Below are 27,970 nucleotides of genomic sequence, written 5' to 3' on the forward strand. Positions count from 1 at the left end.
TTGTCAACTAACACGTGTGTTTATTCTAAACAAAAATAATTCCATTGATTTCAGTAGAAAATATTACACAAGCTGGCAGTAGACATTTAATTTTTTCAGTCATCAAGAAATCTATGGCCATTGGGGCTTGCACGTAGAAATCCAAAGTCATTCAGAGGCCATATCTGTAAAACAATGAAATCTTTATCACAACTCAAAGTTCGGTATTTTCATTTTTCTGCTCTGAGTTTTCATAAACTGAATCCTTTTCCTAGCACAAGGAATGAAACCTATCACCTGTGTGAGAAATAGAAACTGCATACCAGGAGAAATCCTAATTCTGTAGTGTCTGGAGATAATATTAAGACACAGCATACTTTCCTACTGAGAGCCTCCCAAAGCACATTTTCCTAGAAAATATCTTCTAAATTAAATGTTTTCTAGCCTGTAGGCCTCTTAACTTAAAGGAGGCAGTATATATATGATTCACCTAGGAGAAGAAAACAGCATGAACGTTACCTCCCAGTCAAAGTATTTCTGTGAGGTACACATTTGTATTTTCAAGATGAGCACCTGAAATAAAAACACCGAAGCTTGAACAGAAAGAATTCCATGGCCTTACAGGTATATATACAGCTTATACCATGCAAAAAGGAACAGAGGGGTGGAGCACCTGCCATCAGGAAGTGCTCTCAACCAAGGGCCCCCTCTGAGAAGGTGACAATGGGAAAGAGCACAGATCAGGATCACATACAAGCACAAGTGTCAGTGATGCTCACAAGAAGGAACCTTGTCCAGAAGTTGACTGTATAGGTGTTTATACTGCTGAGTGCTCCCAGGAGCACTTTCTTCTGAAAAGGCACTAATTACATGTTGGCTAGCTGGTCTTGGATGCAAAAAGGTCATGTGAAATCAAGAACAGTCTTTGACAGTGTCTCCTCTGACTGCCTCTCTTTTCACTGTGTGTTCTTTCAAAGATGGCACTAGGGGACCAGCAGGAAGAAGGCAAAGAGGTGATTTTGAAGAATGAACGTCCTGCTGTGGCTCTAATCCTATAAAAATCTCATAGCTTCTGCTCAAAGGAAGCGACTTAAACACAGAAAGATGATGTGCTATCTCGTTCCCAAAACATCTGTTAGTATGATGTTTATCTTGTTCATCTTTCCTTAGAATTTGGTTTTAAGGAAAGTATGCAGGCACCTTCTAGGAAGAGCAAATTCCTCTTCAACTGAATTTATAGAATATCCATAGCACAGAAGGAGCCTTGCTGCTTTCTGCGTGAAGTAAATAACTAATTTTTTCTGCTTCTAAGAGAAAGCAGGGTGCTAAAGTTCAGTATTTTGGTTTTTGTGACTTGGCCTCAGTAATTACAGCAGTTACAGAAGAGGCAAAGGCAGGTAGGAATGAGAGACTGAGAGGGAAGAAACAGGATCAGCTTACTACTAGGCTAGGAAAGTGCACCACTGGAAGCTTGGATGGACTTGCATCCATCTCAAGTGCTTTAAATATTATTTGACTATACAGTTTCAAATTCATCACAGTAATCTTAGTGGTAGATTTAGAAAGAAAGTAACACATGCACGTATTTAGTTCACATGCAGGAGAGAACCCGAGAAACAGTACTTCCAGTTGGAAAGAAGATGGAACGAGCATTCTGTGTGAAACAAAGACATGCCACTGCATGCAATGATTTCCAGCAGAAGTTGACTCTGACTTGTTGGTTCCAACTGGCTAGTCCAATTAGTGGCTATTTCCTTTTTGCCCTCTTTGGTTTGGCCAACATAAATCTGATCTGATGGATGGGCCATAAATGGGGATAACTAGCTCTCTTTTGATGCTCAGCAAGTCTAGCCCTGACATGAAGCCTATGTCCAGGGAATGCATAGGCTACCCTGTGTAGGATAGGATGAAGCATGAGTTCTGTCTAAGAAGGGAGTCCTCCCCTCAGTGGGGTTTTACCGAATGTGCAGCTACTCATCTTTCAGTGGCCTTTTTATGTGGTGAGCTTAACTATCAGAGCTGCAGTTGATATGCTGGCAAGAAGGAAACAGGACAAATGTATTCAGCTGCCATAACTTCCCTCTGAGTTAAAACCTGGCGCACTGACACTGAGAAGTGCAGGTCTAAACGTCACAGATGAACGTTAATTGTTCCTCTAGCTTATCTCTGTTTTGCCAGCAATAGATTACCTAAACAAAATTGGTATAAGCTCGTTTTCTTCTGTAGAAATCCCTCACTTCCAGGTTAGATTGGCAACATTCTTGTTAACAGTTACTTACATCTAAGCATCACTAAAAACTTAGGATTCAAAGGAACCATTGCACCTGCTTCTCCAAAGTCTGCTGTAAGATAAACCAAATTCAGCTTCTTGGAAGTATAGTAGGAGGTATTTCATGATGGCAAACAGATGCCAAACTTTTATCAGACTACAAGAAAAGAAGGTTTTCTTGGCCAGTGGTCTGCTAATTAGGTACAACCACGTGGAATAGCTGTATTCCAGTGTACAACAGCTAGTTCACTGTAGCCTGATGTGAATCACCATAACTAAAACTATAAACTGACTTCTGAAAAATAAACTCTTTTGTGCTTAAATCTCATAAAAATGTTAATGATCACTAGCCTATCCACACCATATAATGACTGTTATAAAAATGTTTAAAAAGAAAAGATTGTTTCACTCAAGTATCAACTGATTGCATACTCTATTTTAAACAGATAATATTCTGGAGTTCCAAAGTACTTCTTCAGCATGTAACGTGCATAGTTAGGAATTAATCCCCCTCCAGACCCCAAAACCTTGTTACGTTATCCTCTTAGGGCAAGCGTCCAATGCATCTGAGCTCTCCTTCACGTTTGGCAGACAGTTAAGGTGGCAAGTTTTAATGCCAAACATGCACACGTTACAAATGCATTAATGCAAATATTTTAGATAATATAAATACCTTAAAACAAATGCGTCCTCTTATCAGTCCGTAAGGAACGGGTCCATAGCACCTGGAATCTGTGGAATTCCTCAGATTGTCACCTTCTAACCAAACGTGTCCTTTAGGTACCTGTGATTAAGCAGGATTGAATTGACATGTAAAGAGAAAACAGAATAAAAACATGTTACGTTTTGTTTGCCTTACATTACCTAATTTCTGCTCGCTATATTTCATGACCGTATAATGAACTAAATTTTGTTTTATCTAGTAGGACCCAGTGCCAGATTTGGAGGGATGAGAGGGAGTACTCTGAAGTATCTGTTCTATCATGTGCTCAAAAAACAGTGGTTTGCAACAAAAAATCCAAAATGAAGATGTAAGAGGTTAGACCAATGTGACAGGGTCATTAATTTAATAGACTTCAAAAGAGGTCATTAGGATGTTGACTGAAAATCTGCCCTCCTGTCGCAGTAACAGCATGAACAGGGCAGCCACACACTCATCAACATCCTGGGGCCAGCACCAAGGCTAGACCTGTTAGTAGATTCATGATGAACTAACTGGTAATTGATTGTGACATCAATTACGAATAATCTCATCATTTTATCGGAGTAGGCTTGTCAAAGTTCTAATTAAGATCACAGTTCATTCTATGTGCAGGCAGAATCCACAACACATTATACTGCAATAATGATGATCACAAAACAGCAAATCCCTTTTTATAATTTGAAAATTAATGACGGTGACCTTATACTATATGACAAAGACCTTCCATTGCCTATATATGTTATGCCTTAACTGTATTACGTACCATGGATGAATGGTGTTCAGGGACTGACTCGATGACAAAATGAGAAATAGCAACCTAGCCGTATCAGTTAGCTAGATAAGAGTACAAAGCTTTCTTAAATGAAAAAGTCACTACTATTTATCTTAAGATTTCTGCTTGGAATATATGACCCTATTTTGACTTTTGTGGAAAACACCTGAGATGGAGATAACCCCTTACAAGTTAAGAAATGATGTATTTAGTAATTGTTTTCCATATGTTTCTAAAATTCTACGGCAGCCTGGAAAATTAAAGGTAGCAACATATTCCCCATCTAGATAGTATTTGATGTGGACTTTAAAGGTAATGTACATTTGTCCAAAACCAGATACGTACACATGAAATGTTACTATGCCCAGAACTCAGGAGTAGAACACAGAGGAAGAAGATGTTTTTAAAAAGTCACAGATTTCAAGCACAACAGCCTGAGCAATATAAATATCAGTATTATAGAAATAAGACCCATGGCCTCATAAATACAGTTGTCTACATATATAGAAATCTGGGATGACAGATTGAAAAGACTGAAATACCGTTCCACTAAAGCCTGGATGTAAACCATTAAGACTAAACTCAAGTGCCCTAGATAAGTGTTTGAGGAAAACACAGATGAAGCACGGTCAGTGGTATCAGATGCATCTGGCCAGGTAACACTGACAATCTTATCTTTAAACAAGCCTTCCCTGGCTCTTTGCTTAGCTGTGTTCCTGCCTGCCTACCCAGCAGACCCTCTGTTGAGCTGTGGCAAATGTTTAACGTACAGACTGAGAACCACTGGTTTGTCTCCAACAGCGGCATAAAAAGATGCCAATCTTTTGAGAGAGCATATGTGAGCCTGTCCCTCTCCTCCCAGCCAACCCCTGTGTTTCTCTAGTGCCTGGGACAGGTGCATCAGGCACGTCAGAGGGTAAACCCCTGCCTCCTCACTTCACGATGTGCGCATGGAGCTGTGGACCAGGAATGCCCAAGCCTTCCTGAAACCGACTGCTGCTGCTGCCTTCTTCCACAGTCCCCTGTGTAAAGGAGTGCCACCTTCTTCTGTTGCTTTTAAACCGACTGGATCTACAGTTAGGTTTGTCAGGTTCTGTGAACTGCTGGTAACTTCCGTAGTTTCCCACTGAACATATGTGAGGGCTGCAAACCTCAAAGTTTTTACTGTCACAACGTGGGATTACTCCACAGATAATGCAGTATGGTACTTTGTATAACGCCTGCCCGTCACACGGGCACCTGGCTACAACCTGGAATCAAGACCAGCAGTAAAAATCATGCAGATTACTTGAATACGTTGAACCATATACTGGTGACAGGCCATAATCATTAATTAATAAAAATAATAATAAAGGATAAAGCCAGAATCCTTCAGAGGTTTGTGCACCAAGCTATTTCTAGGCACGTAACTGACTTCAGTGGGACTATTTGTATTGAATAAAGTGAATTTGAAGAAAAGAATTGGCTGGAACACTTGTATTTTTGGTTTTGTACACTGACAGGCTGCTGCTGCTGCTGCCTTTTTTGTTTCTGACAACAGGAAAGCCACTCACTCGACAAGTGACAAGGCTGATGCGCTCCAGTGTGTCCACAGGTGATGGACCCTATGAGTAAAATCAGTTACTGCTACTACGCAGCGCTATGCTGTGAATACAGCCATGTTTTCAGGAAAAAAAAACGCTGCCAAGAATGCCAAAAGCGTTCAGCTTAGCTGGACGGCATTTCGGATGTCCCACGCAGCCCAGCTCTCACACTGAATTTTCTCAGGACTGCCTGTCGGCTTGCACGACAAAGCAGCAATCCCGCAGCAGCACAGGTCCGTCCCAAACCACGCTCCCTCTGATCTCCCGCAGCCCGTCTTTGCCTCGGTAACCCCAGTGCCTCTGGTTTTGTGCAGATTATCTGAGGATTTATTTTCAAGGAACAACAGCTCTAAGGGAGAACCGGTTATCTGAGGTGCAGCTGATATGCATGAGAATACGGACACTGATTAGACACATGCCTCTTCCCCTTCTCCCTCCCAGGGCTGTGAGGGCTCTACTACACGAGCACATAGACCAGAGGAGCAAAATAATCATTCAGAAGAGCCGAACTTTTATTGGTAGCTTACAGTGTTTCAGCTCAGATAAACAGTAACCTCTCACTTCAGAACCAGGGGATGAAATGGCCACGCTGTTTATTGCGGCACCGGAAAAGCATTATACTGCAAATGAGATTGGCAGAGATGAAACCTTCTGCCTCAAAAAGAAAAACAAACCCCAAACCACCATTCTAAATTACATTTCGGCTTTTGTGTTTTGTTTTTTGATTTTTCAGTTTGGGAGCCTTAAGGGTGTATTTTGGGGGATCCCAAAGATGGATAAACAAATCAGTAATGAAGAAGTGACGAATTACAAACACAAATCTCTCACAATCTCCCATTTTGGAAGCGTGAGCAGCCTGTGCGTGTCGAAGAATGCCCGTACATACAGTTAGCTGGGAGCAGATGCAGCTTGAACTCTTATAAGGTCACAGGTATTCACATCACCTCCAGAAATATCAAAGTTTTAAACCTCAGAAGAATTAAATCATTCCCATCTTTTCAGCTCAGAGGCTTCCTTCTTGAGCTATGATAAGAACTAATCTCAGTGCTGGACAAAAGAATAAAGTCTCTAAGTTCTCATCTATCCCTACTAAGGTCTATTTAAGTGCCTCCTACTTTGGTACAAGCAACAAATGTAATTGCTTCATGGCCTGCGGGTGTTCATTTAACAAAAGAAGCTTTTGTGAATAAACCACAGGTGTTACCTTTCTTGATTAAAGTGAAATATGATGAAAGAATCTACAATATCGAGTGACAAATTTACTAAATACTGATTAAATTGCCTTATTTAAGTAAATTGCATCTATTTGGGATAAAAGATACAGCACAGAAATGCAAGAGTTATCTCACTCGATACTTAGGGTCTCACGTAACTCTCCCTTAATCCTCACTTATTAATACACACTAAGAGAGTGCAACGCTTCGCAGGTACTGTTCTTTAATGATCCCAATGCCTATCAAAAAGACTTCACACAGTCACCATGTATGTAACAGCCACTGATACTCAGTAGCACAGTATTTACAAACATGCCCTGTGCTTCTACATTTCTCTTCCAGTGCTGGCAAAAAATGGCAGCAACTTCAGCAGAAGTCTGTAAACACAACGAGATCTGAAATCAACATCTCCTGACTAAGCGGACCTATAAAGGTGAACGACTCGCAATTTAGCACTCGTAACGTAACAATGAATTCACCTTCAGCCATTTCCTTTTATGTTCTGAATGGTTACAGCTGCTTATGTCCAAGATGGACTGTGTACTTTGCTCAGGTAGTGTATTAAAAAGAATTCATTACGACCTTGTCTGGATGACCATGAAACACTAACATGGATATCTACAGAAATTAAATTCACTGTGAGGAAATACAAATTCGTTCCCTACATCAAAAATTGTTGCTTTTAATATGAAAATTTTAAAGACATAGAATATGAAGACTCATCTACCTTTGGGAAGTGATCTATGTCAAAACCTAATCACTTCAATGGTGGCAACGTTAACACACTACAGGGAAACTTTATATAAAAAAGCCAAAGCACCTTAACTCGGATATGAATTTAAAAGCATTTTTTGCTGTCCTGCAGACATACCAACTGAGTGTTCTTTAATGAACAGTCCTGTGAAGTTGCCACAGCAACTCAGCAAAGCAGTGGTTAATTGGACAGATTTGTTTCTTTGATTGCATTGCTGCTCCTTCTAAATGCCACGTGATACACTGGTAGCTCCTGTTATTCCCAGGCTTCTTTTGCAACTTTTCCACACCATGCTATGTACTTTATGGGAAAGGTTGTAACATTCTCAGATGAGAAATACCTGTGCCAGTTAAATGGAGACGAAATGTGTTGTCTCTAAGTTCTACTTTTTGGCTCTTGCAAAGATTTTGGTTGGGGTAAATAAAAACTCAAAGCACTTGCGTGTGTTGTTTGCTTTACTTCCGACATATTCTCATTCCATATCCAGATGCAGGGTTTATTGGTAATTAAGCTGATCTAAATCAGCCAGAAAAGCTATCTCAAGGATTCCTCAGTCCAGACTGTTACCCTTCCTGACTGACACAAGGTCAGTATCTTGGAAAAAAAATAAAATGATTTCAAATACAGTAAAGATAACTTCCTTACTTTTGCATGGACTATTCTTACCAGCAGCCATTAAGAAGATAAAGAAGGATGTGGTTCTTTCCTTATCTGGAATTCAGTTACCTTAAAGTATAGGTTCAAGAACACAAAACCTACAGGTTCAGACCCCAACTAGAACTTACGGTGGCAACACAAACCACACGGCCATTGCTGGCATGCTTCTGGTAAATGCTTACCTGAAACACAGTGATCCGGTCAAGAAGCCTGATAGGAACTAAGAGCTACAAATGCTCTAGGCAGGGCTAAGGGATCTTACAGGCATCTCCTCCCTGCTCCGTGAGGCACAACCCGAATTTCTACTAGTCCACCTGAGGCCTCGGCACGATCTGCATCATTTAAGGGAGTCAGAAAAGCCTCAGTTCAGACGGGAACACGATATAAGCAGACTAATGCCGGTGCTCCAGATCTTCAGTGAGCCCTCCATTAGTTGCTCCCATCATCCTGCACAGCTTCTTAGAAGTTATTACTGGATTTAGATGAGAGGAATAATGCAATCAGAAAATCATGCGGGTCCAACATGAAGTAAGCAGTACAGTGAAGACTGCATTCCACAGAGAAGAAGCATATAGCGCTGCAAATTCAGAAACCAGTGATCCTGAAACCAGTCGGCCTCTAATCAAACAGGGATTTTAATATGGTTTTCCACGAGGAACGGACTGCCTGAACAGAAGAACTGGGCTGTGTCAGGGCCTGGGCAATACTCTCACCCTGGCATGGCCGCCTTCATGCAGAGCAGCTGACCTGATGCAGGTCTTGGCTCGGGCTGTGGGGAAGAAAGAGATGCTTGAGACATGAGGTACCTTGGTGGGGACTCGCTCAGCAGTGGCACTGAAGCTGTGCCTCTTGCTGCTGGTCCTGCCTGAGCTATGCTGCTGTGTCAGATCAGAAGGGCTGCTCGTATGTTCTCGAGGTATTCCAAAACAAAACTGCAGGGGTAAACAGACTCATCCGCTTGAGCAGGAGGAAACCTGGAAATATTGTTGAGAGGACTGATAGCATTCTTTCTTTCCTCTGAGTCTGCATTTTGTCAAGTCAGTATTTTGATTAAAATGACTACCCAGAAGACTCAATAGCTCTTAGTCATGAACACTCCACAATGGGAACTCAACAGAGCCACGAATTAAGCAAATATACAAAATCAGTTCTTGTTTCCCAGCAGACCGCTACCGTAAAACGGCTGATTCACAGCATCACTTGTAGTCCCTAGAGTGCTTAAACTAAGAAGAAAGAATATTTTAAGGAGAATTGAGCACCCTGAATGATCGTCCCACTCTTCAGTGCCTGAAGCTGTGCAGCTAAATCCTGCAGTACAGTGCAGCGATTAAAACACACTGTGTTGCTTACGTTAACAGGACACTATTCAGTACCCTCACAGCATTTGACAAGGACTGTTTAAGAGCTAATAGCACTGCGTAAGACCACTTCTCTGATCTGCAAACACAGTAAGATGCATTACCTTCAGAATTATGTTAGCTCTAGAGTTAACCACAGGATGAGGAGATGCCATCTCCGCAGTGAGCCTCATTTCAGCACAAGGTAAACACACTTCCCCCACCATCAGCTAGGCTCACAGCATTAGTGCTGTGTTGAGATTGATTACTAGCAGAGTGTTGCTGAGATATGGATTTGTATCTCAGCTTTTTATCACCATGACTTGCAAAAGGCGGTTCCTTATTTACAGACCCTAGCTGTATCAAGTGACATTATTAGGTACTACTTTTGTTTAAGTGACACGAAGGCTTAGCATGCTGGTGGTTTATGACATACAAGCTGCTTTAATCTGATGACTTACCCCTCACTTTTTCAATCTGTAAACAGGAGCTGCAGCACAAGAACATATGGTACTAAAGAAATTAAAGCTAAAGTAAATGGCATTAAAACGAATTCAAATAATAAAATGAGATACTCGATCTGAATTATAAACCTTGGCCTGTATTAGACTTTTAAAAACAGGAAATAAAAAAAACAAATATGACAATTAGCCTTGCAAAACAATTTCAGGACCATTTCAGAGTTTTACCATGATGGAATAATTTCTAACCCTCGTTATTTAAATTTTACAATTAAATGAATAAACCTACAAAAATCTAAACAACTGAAACCAGGTTTGAATACCACGTCGATTAAATCAGTTGTTTACTTTTTTAGTTCACACCACATCTCTTCTGACGCAGTAAAAATACGTTACACACTCCTAAAATGAAGTCTATTGCAGTAAATACACTTGATGATATGTATAAACGAAGCACAAGATCTCAAAAGAACCCAGAAGAGCTGCCAACCTCACACATTCCACACCAAACCTCAATAAAAGGGCAGTGAGAAGGAAGACCACACTTCGCTGATTTTTAACTGTTTAAGAGCTTATGGAAAAGAATGGAATCAAACTTCTCATGTAAATAGGAACATTCTTCCCACTGTCATTCAGTGGGTAAACTCGAACCTGTGACGTACGAAGGAAGCATCATGTGCAGTGCAGGGCCTAAAGCAGAGATGCTCCTAATTTGCTTCAATTTTAATTGAAGCACGCCATTATTTTACACAATCAGTTCAATCCGTGGGAACAGTTCCATCACTGTCCAGCCCAGCAATGCGTGCCCCAGAGCCAGCTTTTGGTACCTCCTTACACTTCATGTAGTCCAGCAGAAATATATTTTCCTGTAAGACGTTGTTTTGGCAGCAGAAACGTTTTTATACTGTTAGAAACACTTTCATGCAACTGTTGCAGCTCTACAGCACCTCTAACCTACTGAATTTCTGTGGTGCTTTTGCCATCAGCTGCGGTGTGTCTCACTGAAATCCACCTGACCTCTCCAGTAACTGGATAACTCCTAACACCCAACTATAGGCTGACAAACAGCAGCACAGGACAAAGCTGAGGTAAGAACTGCCTAATTCAGCAATGCTTCACACATCTCATACTTTGCATTTACTTTGCTGTAATAAGCTCGCGAGCATGACAACATCTATTCACTATCACCTCCCAAAACAAGAGACGAGTTAGTCAAGAAAAGCTGAGCAGTTCACCGCAATAAAAACAAACAATCCTCTGACCTTAAACATTTTTGAGTCAGCACATTCAGGCATCACTCGGAGATTTCTCATTAAAAGAAGCAATTAGTAGCCTCCTGCAAACAACAGAACTCATGACAATTTGTGGTCTGCTCCCTCAAAGTGTGCCTGCACTTCTCCGACAGCCGCACACCCCAGGCAGCGCTGCTGGCCATTTGGGACCGCAGCCAAAACCAATCCTCCGGAGTTTGGCTTCTCAAAACCCAACGCAGATTAACTCTCCTCAAAGAGGGAGCAACAAAACGAATAGCAATGTCTCTCTACGACCGCTGCTGCTGCTTGAAGAAATTGGTGTTTGAATTCTAAGCGTGCAACTTTGTGCTTGGCTGAAATAAGGAGCTGGTTGGACCATTATCTCAGCACGGATACGTATCGCTTCTCCTCCCTCGGCGGGAACGGAATTGCCGAGTGAATAATCCAGTGTAATTTATGAACATAAAGTGCAGATATCTGTGTTGAAAATACTCTCTTCCATAAAGCAAGCACCTCCTGAACAGATGGGAAGATTCACCTGTCCAGCAACCATTAAGGACAGGAGGAAAACAGAGCAGCATTAACAAACTTAGGTACTCCCATCTGGAGCATTTCTCCCCTAGTTACAAGTTACGATGCCTGAACTAAGAAAGCACTATCCCTTCTTTCCTGGCCTTCCACACGTTAGCTTTATGAAAAACATTCACAGGAAAACAGGAAATGGATGTGCTCCTCATCCCCTCATTCTCCCCACACTTCATATAAAAACTGGCAACAAGAAAATCTATACCTATGGCAGAAGTTGTTCCTCTTGGTATTTGATTACTGCAGGGTTTCCAGAAAGGCTTGCAACCTGAGTTTCTTTTCAGGACTAAGACAAGAGGGGAACAAAATGCTCAGGGAAATTCAGCCTGCTTCTACCAGCGTATGTGGAATTCAGGCTTCCATTCAGGTCTTTCCAGTCTGAGAAATTCATCATTCCACCTAACTTACTACTGCCAGAGGAAGCAGGAAACGTCTTCAATTCAGTAAGAAAGGTGGCATTTTGTTTTGGTATTTGGTTTATTCCCATGTTTCAACATTAACACAGTTGGATTTATGGGGAAAAAAAAACCAAAAGTCCTCCCCTTCAAGATGTAATGGAGAATGAGTCACTGTCACTGGTACTGACACTTATCAGAGGGCAGATTAGAGTCAGGTGCTGAAACGTCCTGCCTCAGCACTGGAACAGAAATAACAAATCAAGCCCTTTGGAGCAAGGTATCAGTCCTATCTTTGTTCTCTGGTCCCACAAATTGATTAAACCAAGACACCAAATCTGCAAACAAAGCTGACAATTCTTCCATTGATTTTGGTACATACAGCCTCCACCTCAAACAAAAACTACCTGGAATGCCCAATACAGGCAGCAACAGTACCCGAAGAGATGCTGGTGAAGCTGACACTCTTGGGTAGCTTAACTCATACAGGATTCAGCCATCATAAACTGTGGCTAGCTGCAAGGAGCAGCCCACAGATAGCTGTGCAAAACCCAGTGTTCCCATGACCAGGTACCAAACAGAGGAAATAGCCAAATGTGCTTTAGGGGAGAAGCTAGGTTTTTCTCTGTGATTCTGATTTCTGATGCTTTTACCTGATAGCCTTGTAAGTTGCTGAAAATCTTTAATCTCAGTCTTAAATAAAGTTTGGAATAATCTATTTGCATAAGGGAAAGTCAGCATGAAGAATGTTTGTTTCCATGCTATTTCCTCTTGTTACCTGAAGTATTTATTTCTTTCTTTTTACAAGTTAGTTAAAATAGTACTTTTCCCACTGTGCTCAGAAATATTAAATTCTGTTACACTGAAACATACAGATACATTAATTTTGAAAGCAAAATCCTCAAATGTATTGCAAAGACAAACTTTCACTTTCTATTGGTTAAAATGTAAAACCACTTTGGCCCTAAGACCAAGCCCTCACGTCTGTCATCTGTGCAGTACTACACACAGAACTCTGGAGTACTCTGTGGAAGAAGACCTAAACAAAGTGCTGAGCAAAAATATGGGCCACCTACACATCCTAGAAGGAAAAGACTCTATGAAAAGCAGCTTGCCATAAATATTTACATTTGACTGGATACATAGAATAATTCATTACCATCATACTATATGGTTTTTGATAATAAGGTACTGCAAATCCTTCACAGACTACCAGGTTTGCTTAAGTAATCATTAATTTACAAATCAAGAAAGTCTAATACTTACAAAGCTGTGAGTCTTAAGGAAATCTGAAGGGTTGCTTGTGCAGACTTTATCCCCTTCCAAGCCAATTACTCTTTTACAGATATTTGATTTGGGGTCAGTCGGGCTTTTCACAATTACAATATCTCCTCTGGGAGGGGAAAAAACAGAAACAAACACAAAGAAAGAGAATTCTTAAGTATGGAGTACTCAGCTGAAGATGTGTGACTCTGTAAGATCTTCTGTCCCAGTTACACACATAACACTGTACAGTGCAATGGTCCACAGCAAAATGGGCAAGGGCCTGGAGCCTGCTGTGCTCCCAAACATCATCATACTGGCATTTGGTAAACTTCACTTAGGATGTCAGAAAAGTAACCAAATGATCTGGGCACAGCAAAACTCACAGCCTGGTTTAGAAGTGAATCAAAACTTCCCAGGAGAAGTTATATTCAAACAAAATTGTTATGGAAAATAACGGGGGAAGGGGGAGTGGGAATTACTCTGTTTTCTTGGACCAAGATGGAGAAGTGAATTGGGTTTGAGTGGTAAGACACTGGAACAGGTTGCCCAGGGAGGTGATTGGGTCACTATCACTGGAGGTGTTCTAGACAGGCAGACGTGGTACTAAGGAGCACAGTTCAGTGGGCAACAGTGGTGGGCAGAGGATAGCTGGGCTAGATGATGTTGAAGGCCTTTTCCAACCTTCATCATTCTATTCTGCAACTACGCTGAGTTTTGACAAATTCTCTGGGGTAAGATGGACAGCATTTGCACATTACTTTGCCTTCCATCAGACACAATGAGAGGAGATGTATGAATAACTACAAATCAAACGCTAAAGAATGAAAGGAAAATAATGGATGGATAAAAGTGGCTATTGACAAGCTCTGGCAAACTAACTGTAAAAAGTAGTCTCAACAAAGGTGCATACTTCCGAATACAATAAAAGTGTCGGCTAAGGTTCTCCGAAAAGACAATATCAGAATTTTGAATTGTTGGTTCCATTGAAGGTCCAGAACACTGAAAATTAAAAATAAATGAGAAAAAATTACTATTTGCCAATTGCCGTCACCTAAAACACGTGCTTTCAAATTATTTGCTAATAAATTACAAAAACGTAATGTTCAGAATAATTAAGGAGTGAAACCCCTCAGCAGGACACTTGATGTTTAAGCAGGAAGGACAGCCTCCCCTGTTATAGCTGAGAATTGGTCCTGCACTGTGCTGGGTGCAATCATTTCCTGAGTACCCATCTCAGCACCTTTCCTGCTGGATTTATTGGAAGCAGCACGCAGAGCCCCGCCAGCTCACCCCTTTGTTTTCAGCCTCTGCAAAGAGAAACATCGCAGGAGCTGCAGGAAGAGCCCAACCCATTCAGAAAGAACGTACTCTCTGCAAAACACTTAATCATGTTGCTTCCCATTCGCTTCAGTGGGGCCTAAAGCACTAAATCTTTCCAAAAAGTTGTGTTTCGTTGGGGTTTTTTTTTGCCTTTTTATTTTTTTACTGAACACACTTTAAAACAATTTTAAAAACGAAAAAACCCACAATAACATCATTATCACATATAACAGTTCTAGCATTACAGTTTTATTGTCTTTTAAAGTCGTAAAAATGGAAAGTTACCACAACAATTCCTCCAAGGTACTCAAAGGCACAGTGTGCTATGCAGCCATACTGCACAGTATACCCAAGAAATCGAAAGGTTTTTCCTAGGGCATTGCGAAACATGGTACAGCACTACGTCGCTCAGCGGGTTCTAGTCTACAGTAAAACAGAAGAACATCATTCATTTGACAGCAAACAGTGCAGCATTCACAAAGCTATCTTTTGCATCTAAGAACCAGTGGACAGAATTGTTAGCAGAACTGTGACAAAAACCAATCAAGAATGTGAGATCAATTGCTATTGAGTTTTTATTTAGTAATGCAGACACTCCCACGCATACAACTGACTGCCCCTCCCTAGCAAATCAGTGAGACCCAGTTGAGTAGGGGCTGAAGGAAACAAAGGAACCACAAACAAAACAGAAAACAGGTAGCAAGGCTACAGAAATTAATGGCTCAGCTACTCAACTGGACTTGTTTTACTCACATTTGCAGACAGGCTCACAGCCACTTGCCTGTTATGAGAACACGCTCCCCTCTGCAGGCCTGTGGAGCAGAGTGGATGCTGAGCCCCATATTAAACACAGGCTCTCCCTACCTGCCAGCACTGCTGCTACCCACTTCAGCTCAGATGGAGCTGGGGACTCACTATCCTCGTTAAGTAACACTTGTGGGATTAAAGTCACAAAGACAGCACAACTTACACTGCTATTTTCCTTCAATCACCAGCAAATCAGAGAAGTATCCTAGCGCTGAAGTGACCTGAAGCCCAAAGGAGTGGGGCTCTGCCTGAGACAGATAGGATAGCAAAGGAGTGAAGGCATCTCCAGCGTTGCTCTCCTCACTTTCCAACTAACAGGCACTCAAAGACTGCAGTGTGCATTTAGTAGGAAAATAAAGCCTTAACCCAAGAGACAGGGGTTTCGCTAGTCCTGGCACACAGAAGTGGCACTGGCTGAAGTGCCTGGGTTTATCAGATGGTTATGGTAGCAGTGACAAATTCTTAGCCCCTAATAGGGCTCCGCTTCCACCACTCCTCAGGACAGTTACACGCAACTTCAAATCAGGGCACACAAATGATGCAGGTTACACAATTTGAAACTAACACAACATGGCCATAAAGGACAATAAAACAAGTGATTTAAGTTGTGCACCCTTCAAAACTTACCGGATGTGCCATATAGACATCCTTATCACAGAAGGATTGCCATAAAACCCATTGTAATTACCTCCGGGTACTAACTACTACTTACATTGTATGTAGCTGAAAACCTTATGTTGAAATAAATATTTTTCTATATTTTCTGAAAAAAAAAAAGGTTACATACATTTATCACACAGAAAATGATCTGCTTGTTTTTACAAGGACTATACCACTTATCCCCTGCAGCAAATATAATGCAAGATCTAATTACTGTTCTCTTCTGTTCCCTTCTCCTTACATGGTCTAGGCTCCCGTCATCTTGGTTTTTTTGTTTGTTTGTTTATAAAATTAATCACAGCTAGCAGGGTAGAAACCACTCTGAGCCTCATGAATGACATCCAAGAGATGGGAAAGGATTAGTTCGCAGTCACTGCCAGTTATAGCGCCAGGTGGCTTTTTCTGCAGTGAAGGTGTTACCGATAATCCCATTACATTGGTACTAAATCTTGCAGACATCAAAATTATCACCAAGGTTCCTTTTCATCCCATCCTTTCCAAATGACTGGAAGTCGCTTCACCTGAAAGAAGTCAAATCCACATGCAGCTGCTGTTTTAGCAGCCAGCGGACTCCCTGAGAATGCCAATCGTGATCCAATTTCGCTGTGCTGGTGGCCCCCTATTCCCTGTCCAATAATACATCTGTTAAAAAATCCTACAGCTACAAATCAAGTTTAATCCTACCAGGGACCTCATGTTGGTCTCGTCTTCCAAAAAGGCAGCAGGTTTTACCATCTATCTCTGCTAGCGTCTAGGGAATACTCTTTAAATCCCAGCCCTACTTAGAAGAATAAGCTAAGGATCACAAAACATGACCTCAAAAACCCTGATATGACTATATTCTGACCCAGAGGCATTCATTCTAGGTGAAGATTAGAACTTTGCATAATAAGATTACACAGCAAGTGAATGATATCAAGGGACTATCCATATGCAGCCGCCTGGTTTTCTATAGACAGCCTGTGCTCTGCAATATGCGCGCAGACGAGACAGAGCTTGGTCTTTCTAGCTGAAATAAAATAGATTCACATAAATTAGTTGGCCATTTCCAGATTCCTAAATCCCCTATTACATCTTTTATTGACAGCTCCTGTGAGGATAGCACAAATGTTATTCTCTTTGTATTCTTTGCTTTGGTAACAATCACGCTCCGAGTGAAACGCGGGTAGATTCTCCAGAAATTAACATCTTGTTTGCTGTGATCCTGGATTACAATTAACTGTGTACATAATAAAATTAGGAAGTCAATGAGCAGATTTGTCGCTGCCAGATCACCGATAGCACAGGTTAGCATCTAGTGCCAAACTTCCAATATGAGAAAACCAAAGTCGTAGCCAATGAAAATGTGGCTAAACAAATTATTGGACTTGATCTCAAGTGGAATTTTTTCCACTGTAACAGAACACTTCCAGTCACCTTTGATTTATGCAACAGTAAATTCTGAACTTCCACAGAATATTCAGTGATAGTTGATCGATCTTCCTTCAGCTAACTGAAACTCCTTGCCTAAACTTTCCTCTCTTAACCACACATCCTTCTTCATAAAACGCAACCCCAAAACTCACAACATATTTTTCCAAAAAAAATACTCTGAGATGACTATTTATTAATAAATAAATAAATAAATAAATCCACAAACCCAAAAGCAGAAAGAACAGACAGTGATGAGGCCATTTAAAAGTTTAAACGCTTTTTAAATGTTTTTATGTGAAGTTCTCAATGATCTCTTTGCTTTGGGAGCTTCTTAGCAACCCCACAACCCTGCAGGAAATGCTGCATTAGTGGTCAGATATGACTCCCATCTTTCTCTGCAACTCTACGCTCATCTCTGCTGAAGAGCAACATGCAAACAGCAGAGCAAATACATGGAATACCTACCACATCTGAGCCTCTGAGGAATGCTGAAGTACTCACTTCACTTCTTCCTGCGACATCAACATTAGGACATAGGTGCCAAATGTCTGACAGTACAGCCCCCTTGCTGGTGAGTGAGAAAAATACACCTTGTCTACATCATGAGGGTCAAACAACTCTGTTCAACTCCATTTTGTGCTATATCCATTTATCTCCAATTTCAAAATAAAAATTACCATTTTGAAATATTAATAGGTCCTCAGGCAATTGACTGTTGATTATATCACCTTGCCACGAACTCGCGATGGTAAGTGTTATATGCTAACTATGGTGGCTTGAAACATATGCAGTACCACATGCTACCACCCAAAACACCATCTTAGGACTCGAGAAACAAGTCCTATGGTGACACAGCACTCCAGAAAGAATTGAGTCAGACAATGGGATGCATTTCAAAAATTCTCCTGTAAATACTTGGGCTAAAGATCGTGGCATTGAATGGATTTACCATATCCCCTATCACACACCAGCTTCTGGTAAAATTGAAAGATACAGTAGGTTGTTAAAAACAATGTTGAAAGCAATAGGTGGCAGAACATTTAAGCATTGATAGAAGCATTTGTCAGAAGCCACCTGGTTGGTCAACACCCGAGGATCCATCAATCGCAATGGTCCTGCCCAATCCAGCTCTCTACCTACTGTACAGGGAGATGAGGTCCCTGTGGTACATGTGAAGAGCACGTTGGGAAAAGCGGTTTGGGTCTTATCAGCTTCCAGAAAGGGCAAACCTCTCCATGTAACTGTCGTTGCTTAGGGACCTGGATCAACTTATTGGGTGATGCAGAAGAATGGGGATGTTCAATGCATACCACAAGGGAATTTGATGTTGGGGGAGCTCAGTCAGTAATCCTATGTATATATATATATATATATATATATATGTATACATGTGTGTGCTTGCATTTAATGCTTGTTAATCATTATTTTCTATATATATTAAGCATGATGTAGTGATGTGGAATAAGGGGTATAACATCATGGTTTTATGATTTTTGGTATTGGTATTCCACATCATAACATCATGTAGTGCATTGAGAGTTAAAGAGTTCATGCTCCGGCTCTGTGGATCATCGATAGTTATGGGTATACCTGTCTCAGAAGAGAAGAACTACGTACCCCAGAGGACTTTATGTTGCTTTGCATTTTTATGTTTTCCTCTCAGAGGGAAAGATAAGAAGTGTTTGCATCTCATAAGACAGTCTTTTTCCTTTTGGACCAACCCAGCAGTGGGTGCTCACTGCCATCTCATCTTTTGCGCTTATCGGACACTCTCTCTTGCTCATTTTATTTGATTTATTAGCTTCAATTCCAATTATATTGTATTATATTGTGTTATTTTGCACATCAATATTTTATTTAGTAAATTAGCTTTCCTCCTCAGATCGCTGTTTTGTTTTTAGACCCATCTCCCTTTTCCCTTTCGCCCTTCCCCTATCTTGGGGTGTGGGTCCCCCATCCTAGTAGTCACAGAACCGGGCCAAACCAGCCCATAAACCACTGACACAAAGACATAAAACACACGTTAATTAACTACAACAAACAGTTTCAAGTCCTGTTTTCACACTAGGTCCTCAAGATCCACGATCCTACAGAAACCAAAGCCCTCCATGGCTCAGGTGCTGCACGCACTTCCAAGCGCTGACACACTTTCCTAAGGATGCAGACATCTCTGGAAACACTACCCCAAAGCAGCGAGTGGAGGAGTGGTAAATTATTTCCCTACTCATTAAGAAATTCAGAGGATGTTTATTTAAAATATCTGCTGTTACAGATGAGCAACAACAAGAAGCCCTTAACATAAAACAAAGCCATCTATTTACACACACCATTGACAAAAGCGCTTAGGAAGAAAGACAAGCACCTTCCTCTTAGCCCCACTGTTGGTTCCAGATTAGAACATTACTATTGAAGAGTACTCCACAGTGGCTTACTAACACAGAAATCACAAAGTATGAGATCTTAGCATAAACACTGGATCAGGGAAGGTATTGCTAAACATTTGAAACATGCAAAAGCAAAAAAAGAATGACTGATTTTGGCACAAAACTGTAATCAGTAATCTTAAGTGTATTCCTTCATCTATACTTCCCAGTTATAAGCAACATCTTCTAAGAATACCTACTGCATGGAGAAAAGTGTTAGAAAACAGGAGAAAGAAAACACATTCAGACAAAATTAAGTATTTACACTTTCAGGTTACCTGAAGAGAAGAAAACTGCAAATTGAGTGCTTGTCACTGCTATAAACCTGCAAGATACTTGATGGCTTCCCCAAACTGCCCTTCAGTTAAGAAATTCTAAACACACACACATATATGCCACCAACTACTTATTCTTCATAATTCAAATTATATTGTATGGGAGTTTGCACAGAAAAAAAAACAACAACATTAATCAGCACTTTTTATCTCTGCTGTAAAATTTCAGGTCATTTCTGAGCCTTTTCATTTATAAAACACAACTCTGTAAGTTCTCCCATACTTACAGATACAAATATAAGAAAAGTTCTGAGCAGCAATAGATGAGTGCAATGATATTCAGTCTAAGTTAATCCCCAGACGTCCAAATCCATGAATAAAAATTCATCAGTTTTAAATACACTGAGCCTATTAAGCAAGAACAAAAGCATATGCACAAAAGAGCTTTTAATATATTTCAAAGCCCACAAGAGCCGTGGTCTCATTAAAATTATAAATTACACAAACATGGAATGAAGATTCAAACTGCAGCGCAGCTAAGCAGATTACAGAAAACCCCGCGTTCCATATGATAACGCTCCATGGCCCTCCCAGATGGGGGCTTGGAACAAAAAGGCCATCACTGCAGCTAGGGAAAACCTCCTTGTGATCTCTGGTTTCTGTTCAGCAGATGACAGCCAAATAATATGTTGATTATTCTGTTTGTGCTGCTAAGCTTGTAAGATGGAATAAAAGCGATATGATCTACTGTGAACTCAATGCTAATGTGCTGCTCCTCTCATAAATAATATACTGGATTTATTCTGGAACTATCTTTTTATCTGAGTTCTGGGTTTAAAACGTGTGCACTAAAATAAAAAGCTAGCATAAACTACTACGTAATTGGCAGGTTTAATGTGAAGGGTAGAACTGACACAAAGGTAAGGAAATCAAACGGGTACGGCCTTTCTCAAATGAAGTGGATGGTTCTAAGCCAAGGTACTGAGCACCTGCACGACACTGAGCGTGCTTCCAGGCCCACCAACCTCACTAGCACAGGTAGCTAAGGGATGACCAAAACAAGGCCCATATGGCTCATTTCAAAACAGGTAACCATGAGAAAGCCACACTTTCAAACGGGGACGCAAATATTTGTAAAACGGGAAACAGCGCAGAGAGAATCACATGCTTCCTTGCCTGAAGTGCTTCTTAAAAACAATTTCTAGGTTTCTACAAAGCAAACAGATTTTATTCCATCTAAGCTTACCCACCAGGCTTGTTCCAAAAGCATGCAGTTTGGCTTACCCCTTCCCTCGTAACCCACTGTGTTTCTAAAAGGAGAACCAGTGTGTGCTTGCACAGCTCCTTTCATAGCACTGCTTGTGCACTAAGACCACTGCAAATCTTCCTGCAATTGTGCAATTTATATAAGAAATGCTAAAAATCATAGGGAAAAAATGTAAGGGAACAAAAAAAAAAATAAAAGCAAGAGCATAAAAATATCAAGGCCAAAAGCTGCTTCACATTTCTTGGACCAAAGCAAGCGCAGCTGATGAAGAGAAATGGTGGAAATGTACAGCTCAAGAAGTGTGTGACTGCTCTGGCAGAAACATAAAAATGTAATTAAAGGAAGCTCAATTACATTCCTTCCTTTGATGTGGGACACAGAGACAGCTCTAGTTCTCAGGGAGAATGAAAAGATAGGAACTGAGAAATCCTAGAAGCAAGCGCTGTTAAGTTTTAACACTACAAGTTCAGGTGTAGTTTCCTCCCGAACAGAGAACCCACTGCAATGAAACAGAACAAACCAGTTACTTTTAACACAAAACACAATACCTTTGAATGATTAGAAAAGCACACTTTCACACTAGAAACCACAGCCTTTAATCCTCTCTATTTGCAACACAGTACTGTTTATTATGATCTTCGTTCCAAATGATATTTCATAGTAACAAGATGGTTGCACCCCTTACAGTGCTGTTACCTCTCCAGCCATATCTGACCCAATTCTGTGCATTACTCAGTTAGATATGAGCAGATGACCTTCGTGATTTGCAAACACTGAACAGAAGTAGCTCGTGTAGCCATCTCTGCTCCTGAAACAGGATTCTGGCAAAAGCCACAGCTCTGGCACAGAACTGGCAGCCTCCTAATGGGAGGTAGATGCAGTAGAAACCACTGAGATAAAGAATAATGGAAGCTTGCTAAAGTAAGGCTTGGCTTCAAAGAAGCCAGATGTCCAACATTTTCCACTTCCTCCATCACGTTATTCCAGATTTGGAGCAACGTAACTTAAGCACCCAGTAGAGGGTCTCTTTGTATTGGAAGTGAGCTTTGCTGGACGACTGCATGCTTTATGCAACTCTGTAACTCAAAATTGACAGTCTCAATTCTCATTCTTGTCTAATGAAGTCAACAACTTATTTTCTTCATCTAGTTCTTCATGACATTATTGTTTACTACTCTAAACATCCTGAAGGGTTCCTTTGGCCCCTTTGTCACGTAACAAGACTTCTATCCCTGCTCACAGCAGTCACACAACTCTAGAGAATTCTATTTTACAGTAACGCGTTGGTTCACTGCACACCACAGTATAATGGCAACAGGACCAACACAATGAGAAAGTGTTATAAGGAAGAAAAAAAATAAAAAGCTCACCCACCTCCCAGGATCAAGGCTCGAAGGAAAAACTCCACAAAGACATCTCCAACAAGAGAGCCTTCCTCAGCAGCAGTCAGCCCTTAAATGGGGTCTAAGAGGGGTGGAGGTGAATTGCCTTCACCTGGGCTTCCAGTGCTGGCCAGGTCTCTCCTCCAGGTGCTCAATCAGGTGTTCAGGCAGTGAAGCAGCAGCTGCCATACACGTGGATAGTCACTATGCTGTGAATCTAAATGGAACTCCACCAAATTCTGATTCATCTCACTCAGCAAAACCCAAAGGCCATATTCCTTCTTTGTCACACAACTATTCAGACTTACGATCCAGATTTTGTACACTTTTAAATACAGAAACTGCTGCAGAAGTAACTGTTGAAAGAACGATGCTTGGTTTGTGGTAAGAGCAGAAGTGAGGGAAAATTCTCCGTTGCAAAAACACCTTTAAAAATATTTCAGCAAATGGAGACAAGCTACAGTTCATAGAGGAATTCAGAACAGAACTGGTTCTGAACATAATCAGAGCAGGCCTCAAGCTTGCACTCTGCAGGGTTCAGGTCTAACAGGGATGATACCAGAGGGAAAAAAGCTACAGCAGAAAAGAGCACCTTCTATGGAATCCCACCATGAAGGGGAAGAGTAAATTTTGCCTGTATTCCAACATCTGCTGGTAGTGCGGAGTGTTAACAGAAATAGCACAATTATTTGGAATAACGCCCTCAAAGACCAAACCTGGCAGAGAACAACACCCTTCTGAAATCCAAAATATGCCAATTCTTAACTTTTTAATACCAGCATTAGGCAAACATGCCACAGAAACTCTGCTTCACTTTCAGGTAAGACCTGATTTGACGTGACAGTGGTCATCTCAGTAACAATTTTTATTTTTTTTACAACCCACATTTCCTAAGCCATTGTCTCTGGCACTCAGCAAAGTGCCAAATGCACCACTTTAACTCACGTGCCCTAATGTATGTACTTCCAGTTTGAAAGACATCCCCTTTTGACACAGGTTCACATTCTTACCACGGCTGTTCAGTACAAAAAACCACACTTAGGTAACATCCAAAGACTTTCTGAAGAAAACCACAACATCGTATGTAATATCTTACAATTGGTATGTCTCCAACTCTCACTAACCCTCACACTTTCCAAGGAACAGTCAGATAAGTCATTTTTAAGCTTTTTTCACTCCAAAAACCCCAACCTTTCAGTGTCAGAGCTTCCACGACAAAACCAGTTGTTGGCTCAGGGCCTGAAGATCCCGCACCTTCAAACTTTTCCTATTCTAACCAGTTGAAAGATGAGGAAAACCAAGCCATCTTCCTCGCAGCCACTGTCCATGATCCACACTGTTTGGCAGTTAAGAACATCCCAAAAGCAAACCACCTCGTTTCAGCCTGCAGCAAAACCCTGTGGCACGCAGGGCCTCGTGATGGCCACCCTCCCCGGTCAGCTGTCTCAGCGCTAATCTGGTTTGGTGGCAATAACACTGGAACCAAGCCTAACACAGTGCATTCCAGAGCTGGGAGGGAAGTTGCTTTGCCATACAGCAGCCAACTCTAATAAGATCACAAATCAGAACGGCCATCAGGATGCAGTTTGGTGGATTCTATCCCAGACATCGACCAAACAATTGTCACCAACTGTTCAGGTGGACATAACAGTTTTGAAATGATTTGCACTGATCTATTTAATTCCAAACCAGACAGCACATCTCTCATTGCCACAGAAGACAAGAGCATCCACTGGATCTCAGGAGACATAACCATAATATACTTCTACATTAATCTGAAATCACAGTAAGTAAAAAAAACTCCATCAGTAACATAGTCCTGTTAAGAAACACTGCTTCAACACAGCTTGTGTTAGCTGAAGGACCTGAGGACAAAGCCTGTAACCCAGCAAAAGCAGAAGCAAGGACCAACACAGCAGGTGCTTTCCTCCCACCAAGCACAGCTTCTAAAGCTTACTTCAAGAAATGTTGCTGTTCTGAAGACACCAGGACTTCTCCCAGATCTGCAAATTACAGCTGTAGAGAAAAATCACAAACATTCTTGCAGATCACTTGCCAGCATACCTTTTCCTAATAGTTTTGACAGTTCTCTCACTCACCCATTGTATTCTCCCCATTTTTTTCCGGAGAGAATTAACCCAAAGTCCTTCTAATTTAACTTAAAATCTGCATTTGGCATAACCAATAGCTGAATTTAGAAGAAATGAAAAGGAGAGTTAGGACTTGCAGTTTTAACTATCATCAACCCTTTTCTAAGGCCTACGGTATTAAATACAAAGGAAAAGTTGACTATTCTGCAGTTCAGGACATTGAAACGTAGAGAAAATAAGTTTCAAAGTCTGTTACAAGGAACTGAGCATGAACTCAGTCAGCCACCATCACTCAGCTCATCACTCTGCTGAGACAGAGCATCTGTAACCATCTCACGTTCTTTAGTTCCTCTGCATCTCAATTTCATCCACAGCACAGGAATAACAGAATTCATCTACCTGCTAAGGTACAGTTGAGGACAAGTTCCTTTACGCAGTCTTGCTTCCTGATCCTAGTGGGATCCTTCCCAATGGCTGGAAAGTCACTTCTTGGGAAGAGGATGCGTGGACATTTTCAGTACAGCTGAAGGGGAGTGAAAAAACATTACTCCCGAAAATAAAGCACCACTGACAAGTCCACACAGTCACTTCCTGCTCTACTCTTCAGATGTTGTAAGTAGCATCTCCGTAAGCACATTTTCATTTGTAGAGCTTTATTGTATTGAATATTCAAAGTTTTAAAATAGATTAAATCCTTGAAAGATGGCTTATTTCCACCTGCTCTCCCAAGCAGTAGGACTGCATCCATTACCTTAAAATGTGACAGTGGAGAAGAAAACAGCACAAAATACTGCAATGGTTTCTGAAACTCGGATCTTACAACAAAGAACTATCTGTACTTCTCTGCAGTTTTATAGTAAGATCTGAATCCTTCCTGGTGCAAGGCACAACGTTAAGACATTTTCACTACCTTTCAGAGAACATTAGCTTGCAAAATTTATCACTTTATTTTAAAGTATATACCGTTGTGAGATAGCTGAGGCTCACAGCGTGAAGTGAACCGATACTTCATTGGTAGTAAAAGACGGAAGGTTCGATGCCCCTCTCCCCACTGTGTGTTAGTATCCTTTTCCTACTGCACGTACTCAGCAACATAACACAAAGCTGACTTAAAGGGCAGGCTGACAGGAAGCTCCAAGGCAGATGAGTGAGTTCAGTCAGCTCTGGAAAGGATCTGACAAGTACCAAGGTGTGGTAGGTGAAGGAGAGGAGGAGAAGAAAACAAAAATTTCTCTTAAAGTAATGCAGGCCTATGACGTTGGCTCAGGAAATGGTGAGATTTCCAGTAAGTCTGGCTAAGTTTAAATGCATTTAATGTGAGAAATTCTACAGGTGGTAGGAACATAGCACAAGTAATTGCCAGTCACAAAGTGCTTGCAGAACTCAAATTCTCTATCTGACAATTATTTAACCACTACTTTTAATTGCCCCACAGGAAAATGGGTAAGAGAAATGAAGGAGTGGAACAGGTACCTGTTACAGAAAGAGAAATAGAAGGAGAGAGTTCAGCCCTGGAGGTACATTCATACCTACTCTGACTTTGCTCATTGCCACTCATGACGGTTAATAACCTAAGTTGGAAATTAAGCATGTACTACTCCACCTCTCCCCACTTGGAAGCAAACACGACCCCCTGCTGCGACACAGGCTCGCTCCCAGCAACACCACACGGACTGCAGATTCACGCAATAACCATGCGGACGTTTTTCGGGAAGACAGAAAACACTTCCATTCCTTTGCTCATAACACAGAAGGAGATGTTCAAGTCTGGCGGGGTCCCACCCGCTTCCACACACACGCACACAGAGCTCAGGCCGGACCGCGCTCCGGGCCCCACCGACTGCCGAAGCGGCCGAGCACGGCCGGGCAGGGCTGGCAGGACTCCCGCCCGCTCTCCTTCCCTTAGCAACGTCCCCGCGCGGCCCGCCCGCAGCACTCACCTGCGCCCCGCAGCCAGGCCTGCCCCGGCGCTGCCGGCCGCCACGTGCCAACAAGGCGGGCTCCCATTGGGCAGCGCGCTGCCTGCCGCCTGCGGGCGGGAGAGCCCGGCTGTTCCTGGCGGCCCCAGCCTCCTGTCAGGCGCCGGCGAGCCGAGATGGCGGCGGCGGGCGGCGGGACGGCGCGGGGCGGCGCGACCAGCTTCCGGCGCTCGGGCGGCAGCCGCCTGGCCGCCGTGCCCGGCACTCGGCCCGCCCTCCGCCACGGGCAGCTGCTGCTCTCCTGCGGGGTCCCCTCCCTGGACTGTGTGCTAGGTTGGTGGAGCGGGACCCGGCGCGGGGCGGGAGCTCTGGCTCGGAGCTGACGTGCTGTCGCCGGCAGCGCTGCGTTTAACGGGGAGCTCGTTTAAGGTTGGGTGCGAGGAAGAACTTTTCAGAGTAGTCGTGTGTGGGAGCAGGCTATTCGGGGAGGGGAAGGGGGGGGGGTTGGAGACACCGTCCCTGCAGGGGTTCCTGAACTGTGGCACATGGGGACACAGCGAGCACGGTGGGGACGGACTGGGGCTGGGCGTGGGATCCTAGAGGTCTTGTTCGACTTCCATCTGTGACTCCGTGAACAGCTCCTTCTGCCTGCGTCAGCCCGCGTGGCCTTCCACCAGCTCCTGGCAGCTCCAGCGCAGGTCGCTCTGGCTGAGCGAGGCCTGGCTGCAGCTTCGCTCGTTTGTACCTGAAGGAATGCATGGAAAGTGCAGTGTGTTTCCTGAGTTAAAGAAAAAGAAACTGCAGCATGGGTATCTTAAGGACAAGCATGCTTGTGTTTACTTCTATACGTTTATTTGTTTACATTCTGCAGAGAACACCTGCATTTCCTTTAAGTAGGGGCAGTAGCTTATCCTCCTTAAGAGAGATCTGTTTCATTCAGTATGCATTAAGCCCTTAGATCACATAACAGAGAAGCTTTGAAGTATTCAGGACCTGTCTGGATGGAGCCTGGACAGCCTGAGCGAGTGCTTGATCTAGCAACTGGCAGCCCTGCCCACGTCAGGGGTGATGGAACTAGATGATCTCTGAAGTCTCTTTCAACACAAGCCATTCTATGATTCTAAGGCTTGCACTGAGTATTTCAGTTGTTCCTATTTCATGTTATAAATAGCTGTTGCACAGCATG

General features: G+C 42.2%; 2 protein-coding genes across 5 annotated transcripts in view; one reads left to right on the top strand and one right to left on the bottom strand.

Annotated features, from left to right (window-relative positions):
• Window positions 1-26,973, bottom strand: IMMP1L (inner mitochondrial membrane peptidase subunit 1). Of its 4 annotated transcripts, none has more exons than XM_065755439.1 (7): window positions 26,806-26,973; window positions 14,834-14,971; window positions 14,139-14,227; window positions 13,229-13,355; window positions 2,922-3,032; window positions 499-552; window positions 1-164 (listed from the first exon to the last, which is right to left on the bottom strand). In XM_065755439.1, exons 2-7 carry the CDS (start codon window positions 14,936-14,938, stop codon window positions 96-98), a joined length of 555 nt encoding a protein of 184 aa, XP_065611511.1. In that variant the 5' UTR covers window positions 14,939-14,971; window positions 26,806-26,973; the 3' UTR covers window positions 1-95. The 4 variants fall into 4 exon arrangements, with proteins under 4 accessions (XP_065611511.1, XP_065611513.1, XP_065611515.1 ...); XM_065755441.1 differs by lacking the exon at window positions 26,806-26,973 and adding an exon at window positions 17,894-17,914; XM_065755443.1 differs by lacking the exon at window positions 14,834-14,971 and having other exon boundaries at window positions 26,806-26,971.
• ELP4 (elongator acetyltransferase complex subunit 4) overlaps window positions 26,933-27,970 on the top strand; it is a 125,635-nt gene continuing 124,597 nt past the window's right edge. Inside the window, exon 1 of the mRNA XM_065755434.1 lies at window positions 26,933-27,117. Within this exon, the coding sequence (XP_065611506.1) occupies window positions 26,961-27,117 (157 nt within the window). The 5' untranslated portion in view covers window positions 26,933-26,960. The remainder of the gene's footprint in view (window positions 27,118-27,970) is intronic.

This window comes from Cyrtonyx montezumae, unplaced genomic scaffold (assembly GCF_038088225.1).
Source record: "Cyrtonyx montezumae isolate F1298 unplaced genomic scaffold, pur_monq_1.0 scaffold_10, whole genome shotgun sequence".
In the NCBI taxonomy this organism is placed as follows: domain Eukaryota; kingdom Metazoa; phylum Chordata; class Aves; order Galliformes; family Odontophoridae; genus Cyrtonyx; species Cyrtonyx montezumae.